The sequence below is a fragment of the Labrus mixtus genome, chromosome 19 (assembly GCF_963584025.1).
Source record: "Labrus mixtus chromosome 19, fLabMix1.1, whole genome shotgun sequence".
NCBI lineage: Eukaryota > Metazoa > Chordata > Actinopteri > Labriformes > Labridae > Labrus > Labrus mixtus.
The window spans coordinates 17515208-17527483 of record NC_083630.1 but is presented as its reverse complement, the minus strand read 5'-3'; the positions used below and the strand labels follow the sequence as shown (position 1 = coordinate 17527483).

Below are 12276 nucleotides of genomic sequence, written 5' to 3'. Positions count from 1 at the left end.
GTTTTGGAAACACAATTATATTGTAGTTTCTGAATGAGCCAAAACACTTTATTAGGAAACATTTAAGACTTTTGTCTCCTTTAGTTAATTCAGTGGTTCACAAACTTTTCCCTTTGGCTTTCACACCCAACACCCTACACACACAGTCAGTCACTCTCATTGCTAACAAATTCCTATATTTTTAGAATTTATCTCAAACTGTGTCTACAATCAATACAGAATAACAACTTCAGCGTGGGACAACAAAAACCGAACAAGCCACTTTTGAAAAGGAAACAATTTAAAAGTGATACTGTATTTGTGACATCTTGTTTGGATTCATTTTCAGCCGTATGTTTACCCGGACGTCCTCTCACCATTTTTGCCGTGCTTTGCTAGCAGTGAAAATGGCGTGCATTATTTTTGTCAAACCTTGCTGGGAAGTATTTTTCAAACAGATAAACGTTTGGTACTATTTCAAATGTTCTCAGTGATTATCAATATATTGAAAGCTGACATTATTTTGCTGCTAAAACTATTGTTTGTATGAAACAGAAGAAAAATCAAACACATGCTGTTGTTTGCTTAAAAAGGAAATCTGCTTAAACAAGAAAACCAATGAAAAAAACATAACTTTTCATACTTCAGTCTACACACATTTTGGTTCTTAAAAAGGTTCTGTGGTGCTATACCTTCAATTAAGTTCTTTATACCCAATAGATATTTTCTTTTTAAGTCGGGCAGCAGTACAAACTAGACTAAAGAAGAGGACCAGGGAGTCAGTTTCAGGAACGTTTTTGGTATGTTTTTTTTAATAAATTAACGTTCATTCAAAATACAGTGCCAAAGGAATATGATGCAGCCAAACATGCTAGTAAGGTTTGTCATGAAGCACCTGTGCTCATGTTTTTAAGGTAGGAGGAAGACCCCATCCCCCCCTCTCCCCTCCCCTCCCCTCCCCTCCCCTCCCCCGATCCACTACTGCTAGCGGTTGCCGGTACGATTTCCTTGACAACAGCCTTGGGCCAGCCCTCTCCTCCTGCAACCAATCAGCAGCAAGATTCCTCAATGTTCACTCGAGAAAAATCAAATCTGATAGGAAAATGGAAATCTACCAACAATCACACTACAGTAATGTCTGATATTAAATTAAAAAAAGACACTAATACAAAATAGACCTGGTTATTTTCCCCACACTAACACAGTTATGAAAAATATATATTTTTATATATATATATTTCAGCAGCTTGGAAATAAAAAAATGCATGAGCCTGATAACCTTGTGTTTGTACTCAGAGTGGAGCTGTGTGTGTTTGGTGGATAATAAAGGAGTCGTGATCATGAGACGATGGAGTGAGGTGTAGACTGCCGGCTGTGTGGAAGACCTGTGTGCAAACAGACTGACAGACGAGCTGTGGAGGCTGTGGAGGAGTCATGGTGGAGGGCCCAGGGGTGAGGGGTGAGGGAGGAGGGGTGACCGGACCTGCAGTCACCCTCTTTTTTTTTTAAACCCTCCCCCCCCCCTCGTCTCTCTTGTTTCCCCGTCAGCCCTCAAACCAGTCCTGAAAAAAACCACAGCCCCCGCTTCCGCTCATCTGCAGGGTCTTTTGGAGAAAAAAGATGGATCCAGTTTTTTGTTTTTTTTAAGAGGAACAATATGCTAAAAGTATATCTTTAGAGTATCAAACACACCTGTGAGCACTAAAAAGTTGGATGTTTGCGCATTAAGAGATTTTAGTCCGTAAACCACAGCAACAAAACCGGTCTGAACACGGTATAAAATGGATAATAAAGTTAAAGATGTGTGGTCGTTGGGGTTGCTTGTTGTCAAACAGTCAAAGACTAAAACGATATCAGATCAGCTTTTATAATGGAGAAAATCATGAAATTCTCAGATTGGAAAAACAAGAATAACATGTTTGAAGTTCATAGTGCCCCTTTTTTTTTAACAATTTAAATGCTACTATTCCATCTTTACAGTTCGTAAAACACACGCAAAAAGATGTGTTGATTCATCAAAACCTCTCAAACCCCTGCAGCATTAATCGATTTTGAATGTAAATGACATGTGAGTAAAAAGTGTTGTAAAGATATAGTTCAAACAACGCTCCACACCTGATAGCAGTGCAAAAGCTCCTCCAAAAAGTCTCTAATTTAGTGAGGTTTTAAAATGCAGCAGATGTTCAAGAGGTTTCTCCAGATTATTTTGATACTGGACTGACAGATAGATGATTCAAGCTAATCTAAGGATGTCATGATGGTGTGTAACCCTACACAAACACATTACTGAAGCTCTACCAAAGAAGTCATTTATTTAGTGATATTCAAAGAATGGAGCATGGACTTTTAAAGGTTTCTCCAGATTATTCTTATGCTTTGCTTATATTATTTCTATTCTATGACATGATTTGGATCCACTTTTACTGCTGTGACTCAAAGCTGAGCGACTATTCTGCTGTCCCTACAAAAAGAGCAAGCTGAACTTTTCCAGAGCCTCCTGTCAGTACTTTTGATACTCTGACGATATATTTTTAACAGCATTTTCCTTCATCAGTGGTGAGAAGAGAAAGAAAAGAGGAGAAGGTGGGAGTGGGAAGAGAGGGAAGCCATGATGGGAGGGAGAGGGGGGGGGGGGGGGGGGATTTTGGTACAGTTGCTATTGTCATTCCTAGAAGGTTTCCCAGTTAAGTGCATCATCACCCTCATCATTATCATCATCACAAAAGTCTGTTGACGTTTAGATTATCACATTGTAGAAACAGTATGACAGACTTGTAATAATATCTAACAGATGTCACAATTGACAAAATAATAAGAAAAAAAAAAGAACCAAAAACAGAATTTTTTTAGATTACTAGTATTTTTGAGGCGCATCTTTTCCTCTCCAAGCTTGTTTTTTTTGCTGCATTGTTCATCAGCTGCAGCGAATGCCAGAGACCCTCCATAACACAGAACACATCAGACCCTTTAGAGATGTGAGCTGCCCCCCCTTCGTGTTCATCCCTCAGCGTTGGCTTCAGTCTGTGAGGTAGGGGAGGGGGGGTAAGAGCTATACATGAGGGAGGGTCACCAGCTCCCCGTTCACCTCAAACTCCTCTGCTCCGTCTGGCGAGAAGAGGTAGGTCGGCGGTTTCCACGGGGATTCTTCTAGGCAGGATGGGTACAGCTTCCCCACCGCACAGCGAAAGTCTTTACCCAGATCCCAGAGCACGCGCTCCGACACCGGCTGCCGCAGGTACCAGCGGTCCAGCTCCAGGTCGTACTGGTAGATGGCGTACTTTGCGCGCTCGTTCATGTGGGTTTCACGCATGAAAATACAGAGCGAGTTCAGCAGGACCACCGCCCGTACACATGGGTCCGAGTAACGTTTAGCGGGGATGTTGGCGGCAAGGCGCCACTCGTTCTTGTTCACATCATAAATCTCCACAGTGACAGATGATCCGTCGATGGTGCTGGTAGGGAGGCGGATGCCAGAGTTGCTGACCACGTGGAGGCCACCGATGTAGAAGATGAGGTCACCGAAGGCGGCAGCAGAGGCAAAGCAGCGGCTGGTCTTACGCATAGCCATCTCCACCCAGGTGTCAGCGCGGGGGAAGTAACAGTACATCAGGTCGTGGGTCATCACGTAGATGCAGTCGTGTGCCACTACTGATGTGCTCCAGTTCCAGGCGAAGGGCAGCGGGCTCATCATGCTCCACTCGTCCTTCTCGCAGTCGTAACGCTCTACTGTTCGTTTGTTCAGCTCTCCTCCGACGTTATCGCCCCCGATTGCATAGATGTAGCCCTCGCAGTAGACCAGCGAGGGCTTGATTCGGGCGCACAGCATGGGGGTTTTGGGCACCCAGGCATTCTGCTGGGCATCGAACCAGAAGAAGCTATCGACTGAGCGGAACACGGCCTGTAACTTTCCACTCTTACCGTGGTTAGTGATAGAGTTTTTGAGGGGGATCTGACCTCCAGCGATAAAGACATCGTTGTCAGGTGTAACGAGGGTCCCCACCTTCTGCAGGTCTCCAGGGGGGTTGCTGAGCTTGTACACTTTCTCTGCCTGCGGGCTGTAACAGACTACAGTAGTGGGCAGTAAGCCAGCCATGACATATCCATCGCCCTGTGTTTCCGACATGGCCTCCATGAAGATGAGCATTTCTTCTTTGGTCATGCCTAACCGAGGTTTGAAGAACTTGGGCATGGACTTGTAGAGACCCTGCACCACCACAGACTTGTCGTTTGGAGGCAGACCTTGAAACCAGGCACGCTGCGTCACCTCAGACAGCGCGTCGATGCGGATCTGACTGAGCACCGAGGACAGGTGCTGCGAGCGAGCCTCCATGTTGTACTCCAACCACAGCATGGCCGCCTCGCGCACCGTCTCCTCCTTCTCCACGTTGAGGTTGTCACTGCTCAGGACGTCGATGAGCAGCTCGTGGGAGAGCTGCAGGAATGCCTCCTGCCTGTACACTACCGGGAATTTGTGCTCCACCATCCGCTTGGCGCTCTGCTTGAGCTCGCTACAACTGAACAGGTCACCGATGCTCAGCATGCGGACGCAGTTCTCAGCGTTAATCTTCTTCACCAGATAGTCTCTGCACTGCAGCAACACATCTTCCACCTGATGAGACACAAGACGAAAGACAGTCAGGAAAAAACATCTTGCTTCTTTTAAAGGATTAATCATGTGCTATTTTGTCCTCATAGGCGCACCGTACCACACTCCAAACATATCATTTTCTTTTATAAAGACATAAAGAAATTCATTTTTAACTTCTCAGATTTTAGAAGAAGGAATTAACATGTTTGATACTTGTGCTTTTTTTTGCCCAGTTTATTCCACTTACAATCAATTTGCTTGTGACTATTTTTGGCGGTGGATCAGTATACCTCTAGTATATCATATTATTTTGAACAATGAATCTATAACGAGAAGAATGATACTCTTCTAAATAATATAATACAACATATTTTAAAAAAACATCTTCTGGACTTTGTATTTTAGTGATGAACTGATGAGTGTCTTCCGCACAGACCTGTAGGAAGCAGGCCGTCTCATAGAGCGGCTCCACTGTGCTGTCATTGATGGCCAGGTTTCCCGTGTAGGCGTAGGTGATGATGATCTGCAGGGTGGCCGGGTCCACGTTCCTCAGGTGGACGTGTGTCTGTTTGCTCTCACTGAGGCCGCTCATGAACATCGCCCTGCGGGGGGAGAGGCGACAACAACACAATCATCAGTCAACACATCAAGATCTGACACTGATTAAGATTCACTGATGTCTCCGTAAAGATCACATCCCTATAAGTAAAATATTATTTTCTCATATTTCTAAAATTTTAAAGTAAACAGTCAAATGCAGCGCTACTAGTTGGTAACAGTCTGCAGCACAGCTCTGCCCTCCTGTTTTGGGGGTGTGTGTGTCTGTGTGTTGCTCAGCAGGGGCTAAACCTGCCAGGCCGTATTACGCAACCCTGCAGGCAAACTCTTGCACCCCCCTCCCTCTTTTTCCTCTCTTTCTTCCCCTTTCTCTACAGCTCTCTCACAAGACCTACGTGACCAGACTTTCCCCTCCACACATGAGTCGTCCTGCTTCTCTCTCCCCCCAAAGCGGGGCGTGCGAGGAGAGGCAGCAGACAGAAAGCGAGAAGGAAGAAAGGAGTAGCACTTAAAGGAAGCGCTGTGACACCTCAGAAAAGCTGCAGGGGAAATGCTTTGCATGTTCGCACCAGATAACAAGTCCGTGGGAAACAGAGGGGAGGATCGCGGGGAGGTTTGTGTGAGAGCGGCATCGAGTTGTCAGGACCTTTTCTTGGAATGCGTGTGTGAGTGTGCAGTCAGGGAGGGAGTGAGGGAGGGGTGAGACAGGGTGTTCAAATGCAGCATGAGCTCCTGTCATGTACAGATGGACTCTTCCCAGAGCCGAGGCTGCAGCTCTGTCATATTCACTGCAGTGCACACACACTTCATTATGCAATGTTGTGCGTACAAATGAGGCCTCCGGAGGGCCTTGAGGGATCCGTGTGCACGACTGCAGGTTAGGGGTTGCTTCATTTATTCCGTGTAGTGTATATCTAAGACGGCGCAGAAGGCGACCCGAGCCCCAACTTTCAAGGAAACTGCATCCCTGTCCTCCATGTATAGAGTGGGTAGCTCGTGTTGTGCTGCATTATTTATCGGAACTGTAGGAGGTGAGCACCTACATTCCTAACAACGGCGTACCTACACCTCGTCACTATCAGACCGAAGCGAATAAACATCTTTAAACACAAAAGCCCAGCGCTGTATGGTGCATTATTTAGTGAAACTGTAGGAGAGACTCAGAGGAGCTATACCACAAAGCATGCTCGCAGTCAGCCTCAAGTTTTTTTAATACAAATACCCACGAGTGATAAGTGAAAATCAGGTTCAGTTATTTTTTGTTAATCTTGAACTTTGGCACACCAGTTCAGTTTGAGTCCCCTGACATTTTAAGAAATGTAGCAATGGGCAAAAAAACAGCTAGAGGCATCAATGGAAGCTATCATAATTTTTCTCCATAACCTGATTTTGTATATGCAGCTGATGTTTCAAAGTAAACCTTTCAGTTTGACATGTTTTTAAGCTAAGATTGAATAGGTCACATTGAAAAAAGTTTCTACTCTCTGCAATCACTGCAGTGTCCGAGATAATGACCAAAAAGATTCAGGGTTTTGAAGCCCTGAACTTCATACAGATATTATCTTATAGTGAGTAACCTAGATAGAAACAACATTGTTAAATTCACCAATAACTATCTACCTGAACTAAGAGTGTCAAATTTACATTACTTTTAGATATTTTAATGATAGATGGTATTGAAAAGTAACAAAGCTTTTTTATTTATTTGCAGATTTTCAGTCATACTTAAGTCAATAGGTGCCAGATGCAGAATAGAAAGAACACAGTTCAAATTCAGACAGTGTGCAGGAGTCTCCCAACAATTTTTTAGTTGTACAAATCTCATACTGTGACAACCCTAACCTGCCCAGTTTATGTTTTCTAAGATATCATGGCAGTCTATAACCATCAAAGACAGAAAGAATTAGGCTGGATGCCCCCCTTTTTCAGGCTTATCTTTGATTTCAAAATACATTAGTTGGTTAGGGCAGAAATACAATGGTCATCATTATCTCAATGAGGAGCTTTTGAGAAGGCTTAATTTCTGAAAAACTCAGGGTCTCAAACTTTACAGGTGTACCAGGTCTCATGCCTCTGAGAAAAGTGAAAATATCTCCTTGACCACAACATACAAGACGAGCACTCTGACAACAGCAGCTTTGCACTCACCTGAAATAGGAGCTACATGTGGCTAGGACCATCTTGTGACACGGGAACTCTGTGTCCTCCACCAGTAGCACAACGTCAGTCAGTAATTTCTGTTCGTAAAAGAACTTGAGCTGCTCCAGCAGGGAGACAGCGTAGTCCGTGTTGACCGGCCTGCGCTCACTGAGATCCGACATGGTTGCATCCCATGAATCGCGCCCCAGTTTTGAAAAGTCACACGGCCGGCAGAACCGGACTCAAACCAACCAGGAGAAATAATAATATTCTTCAAGATTCACAGGGGAAAGTGGGCGTGGGTGAGGCCGCTCTTCAACACCTCCACTGACCTGAGTGGAGGTGTTTAACTCCTATGTGGGAGAATTTTCTTCTGTTCCTTCTGAAAGATGAGATGAGGACGTTGTGGGGTGTGTGGCTTTAGAGTGTCACAGTCAGGAGTCCAGAGGAAGGGGGTCCTGTGTGAGGAAAGGGGGTGGTTCCCCTCTTAGATCAGTCTTGAGAGCACTGCGACTGTTGCAACACTGCTACATCAGTGCTTGTCTGGGGAAAAAAAACAGGACAAAAACAAAGAAGAGTTTTAAAATCAACAGAAAATAAAATATTTGTACTTTCTAAAACACCCTGATAGCCTTTTCTTCAGGTATGTCAGGGAAGCTAACATCCTGAAACCCTTCACATGAGAAAACAGTAGTTTTAATGATGTGCCTCTTTGCAGATCTCATACTACTCCCTGCATCCTAAGCTAAAAACAGTGAAAGCAAAATCAGAATCAGAAATACTTTATTAATCCCAGAGGTATGTCTGTTGGCAGTTAGCAACACAAAGTTGTCTTGGTGTAAGAGGGCAAATACTTTTTTTTTTTTTACAATGAGTACAATTATGTTTTGACTAACCTAACATAAAAAGAGAGCAATGTTATTAATTTGATTCACATTGGCATCAAGTAAAAAGCTTCTTTGTTCTTCAAGTAAACACCACAACAGAGTAAAATCATTAAAATATTCTTTTTGATAGTAGCATGTTTCCAAACGATAAAATCTCTGTCTAAATTGCACCAATATGTTGCCAATATTTGGGAGCTGTAATTTTTGTTAAGTAAAAACAAGATAAGTATTCTGTAAATATCATAGACATGCACACTTAGCGGGCATATGTATACAACCGTTAACAATATCAGGAACAAAATTCAAATAATCCTACCATTCTTTAATCATAGCAAAAAGAAAATACTTATCATATGAAATTAGTTAATACTGAATTTTTTTGTCACTAGAAAGACAGAAGATATTTTAGTTCATGTCAAGAAAATCCGATAAACCAACTGCCTTTATAACAGCACCGGCTGTAATGTTTGTCAGATAATAAAAGGGACTACGGATGAAATATGCAAATCAAGCAGACAAAAACCTTCCATGCTATCAGCTGCCTTGAGCTCTAACATCCTAAATGACTTCGGGACTTTTTGGAAGGTAACCATCACAGACAGCCATTTAGCCACAGACTTCCAACACCTTCGCTTGCTTTAACCGTTCAGCTGGACCCAATACCAGCAACATCAACCATAACCACAAAGCACTGCAGATAATGGCATCAGGAAAATTGTAAGAATACTAAAAACTACCAATAATCTAATAAAGGTCAAGTTGTATCAACCGGGCAACCAAACGATCAAACTGTGAGTTGACTATCAGCGAATTTTAATTTGATCTCCATACAACACTGAATGAGACTTCTTGGATACTGATACCAGCAACCATTTGAGAAAACCTCTGATCTGGTGTCAGCTTCTCACTCTAACACCTCTACTGTTAACACGCCTGTGACAGCTGTCAACATGAGCTTCAGAATATCTTCAATTTCTGTGAATACTTGTCGTGTGTAGTGTTGTCGCATTACCAGAATGTAAAACTTAGATATGATACTAGTACAAATCGATTGATATCGATACGTGTTCCGATATCACGACAACAAAAATAGAAGTCCTAGGCACCATCCATTGAGCAATTTCTTGTTTTTAACTACCAAAAATGGCAAGCGAAATCCTGAACACTGTCTAAATTGCAAAAACACGTTTGAAAAGTATACAAGTATCAAACATTTTGAGAACCTTACTGGTGTGTGTATGTCAGCAAGACAAGCTACGTAGCATCGTAGCATACCAATGCAGCATCTACATGTAATGATTTGTTATCATGTTGTCTACTTTACCAATAATGTGTGCTAGAGGTCTCTGGTGATTCCCACCCCTAATGTGTGCAGACTATTTCAAGACAAACTGAATTGAATGTTTGATTATCTTTTATTTATGCCATTCTTACCAGTCTATAAAAAACTAAAGTAAATCCAGTAATGTCGTAAAAAAAAAAGAAAAGAAAAAAAGAGAGCCCATGAACAAAGGCTAGTTGTTGAAGCTACAGTTTGGGGAATTCTGCTGGGCTAAAATAGAACAGAAACACAAGAATTTGAAGTAAATGTGTTATGTTATATGTACCTGATGAATACCAAAATAGATTGAAAAACACAAGAGGACAAAATACTAAATCACAATTTTAAAGTGGTACAGAAAACGCTCAAATTGTGCATGAAAATCAATCAGAACGCAGAGAAAGACATTTTTGGTGCTAACAATGTTCTGGGGGAGACCTCCAGAACCCCCCTCCTGATGATGGTGCTAACAAATATTCAACAATTTAAATGTATTGACCAGCAGGTTGTTGCTGAAGATAAAGACTTTTTTTCCAATGGACAAAATTTATTAGCACAGTTTTTGTGCATTTAAAAACATTATACAGGAACATAAGTATGGTTGAACTGGTCAGTTACTTGCAAATTAGTCTTTAAAATAAGTATGAAAAGGGGTTGTGATAAAATCATGATCCTGCCATGAATTTCTTTTATATATTTTTCCATACTGTCCAACTGTATATATTCTTTCAGTCACCACAACTGTCTATTTATTTATTATTATTATCATTCATTCACTGAACAGCAATTGCTCTGGCCACTTTTTGCATACTTCTCTCTCATAGCACCACAAATCTATTTTTGTAAACGCTGCTGTTGAAGATTGCTGCTAACAAAGTTTCGTTGTGTCCTTGTATACAATGATAATAAAGATTCTATCTATCTATATCACCCACCACTAGGTAGATGTTAGGCCACCATCATCCATCAACTTTGAAAGCTCTAGCACTAGAAGCAAAGATATTTTGGACAGAAGTAGCTCAATCTATCTCAGTCATAAATACAAAAATCTAACCTTGTCCACAAACTTTTCTACAAGGATATAGGCCTGCAAAGCTAAGGTAAACAAAAAAAGGAAGATAGTAGGACTAGCTTTTTTGCCTGCTAAAAGATTGATTTTGTAAAACTGGGAGACTCAAAAACCAAAAAGGTTCAAAAGAAACATTGTCACATCACTCGTTTGATACTGTTTGAATGGAATGAATATTTGATACCATTAGTGACATAGAAGACAATTATGGACTGAATCCAATAGATCAAATTTGGGGAAAATGTTTCAGCATTGCGTGTGAGCAGCCATATGTGTATAACTTACACCAGGGATGGGCAACTTTGGTCACAGCAAGGGCCACATTCATTTAATTCTCACTGCCAGAGGGGCCAAATTGTAGTATACAAAAACGATTACAGTCGATTTTTTTCTCCAATTTAACTCAACATATACCAATGATCAAATATTATTATGGACATATTTCTGGTTTTCATGATTTCATGGCAGATTTTGTCATGTTTTTCTTCATGTTCCCAATTAATTGACATAAATTGACCTGAGGGCCACGTTGAGGGTTGATGGGGGCCGCATGTGGCCCCCGGGCCGCCAGTTGCCCACCCCTGATTTACACATATGGGACAGACTTCTTTTTGAGGACATATGAGAATGTTTTGAAAATTGATTTAATAAATGAAAATGACTCAATATGTCGACTTTAAGTGTAGTCCCATACTGTTTTTCATGTTGTTGTATAATGTCAACATGTGTTGTTGTCGCAGTTTTTATTTTGCTGTCTGAACGAATTGATGTTTAATCAATAAAATTATAAATCAAAACAAAAGAAAAACGCACGACATAAAAGCTGATAAAGTTTTGCAATATTTAGCATCAAAAACCTACAAAATAACGACATTTTCCTGTAAATAAAGGCTGATAAATGAAGAGTAGTTATCATGTTAACCACTTCACTTTAGTCCAAAACAAACCCTGTCCTCTGTTCAAAACAAGGCAAAGTAACACCAGACAACCAGGCCTGTTACAAAACACACATTTTGCTAATGTTAGCTAACCTTTAACACGTTAACATCGTCACTGATGCTGCGTATTTGTTTAAAAGTTCACGTTCAGAAAGGTGGCCATCATCGTCTTTGATCAACGAACCAATACATCTGATCAGTTAGCATCGATGCTAGCTCAAGTAGCGTCACTCGCCACCCGCGGCAAGTTAGCAACATTAGCTTCTCTGAGCTCCACAGTTCCGGGGTATCGAGGGTAGCCAGCCTGCTGACACCTACCCCGTCTTGGGTTGAAAGTCAAGTGTCCTCTACCTTTAGTTAATCTCTAAAACGGTTAAAGAAAGCACATGAAAGGTACAAACATACACGGCAGCCAACCTAGAGAGCGGTCATTCTGCTAGCAGACAGCTAGGCTAACTGAGCTAAATGAGGTAAGCTCGCTACTTCTCAAGTTTAACACTTCAAAAACTGATATTCAAGCTTCCTTACGGTGAGTGTGTGCAGACTCCACACAGGGAAACGTCATGATGGCTTTTTTCGTTAGCAGAAATTGCCAGGTAAGCTCCTCAAGTCGAAATTGGATATTAAAGTGATGTGTAAAGCGCTGAGCAGCGGACAACCTTTCAGCGAATCATAAGCGCCTGAAAGACTAGAGGCCAATTCAGGATACTGCGCATGCGCCTAAACAAAGCGGCCTGCTATGTAGTTGCAAGAGGAGCAGCGACTCCTGCTGGACAGTCGGAGACACAACAGCCCTT

At 42.0% G+C, this 12276-nt stretch overlaps 1 protein-coding gene across 1 annotated transcript; it reads right to left on the bottom strand.

The window, feature by feature from the left end:
* Positions 1–1876: 1876 nt before the first annotated feature.
* On the bottom strand, positions 1877–12163 carry kbtbd2 (kelch repeat and BTB (POZ) domain containing 2). Its single transcript, XM_061064873.1, has 4 exons — positions 12008–12163; positions 7274–7807; positions 5004–5169; positions 1877–4588 (listed from the first exon to the last, which is right to left on the bottom strand). Exons 2-4 carry the CDS (start codon positions 7444–7446, stop codon positions 3029–3031), a joined length of 1899 nt encoding a protein of 632 aa, XP_060920856.1. The 5' UTR covers positions 7447–7807; positions 12008–12163; the 3' UTR covers positions 1877–3028.
* Between the last annotated feature and the right edge of the window lie 113 nt (positions 12164–12276).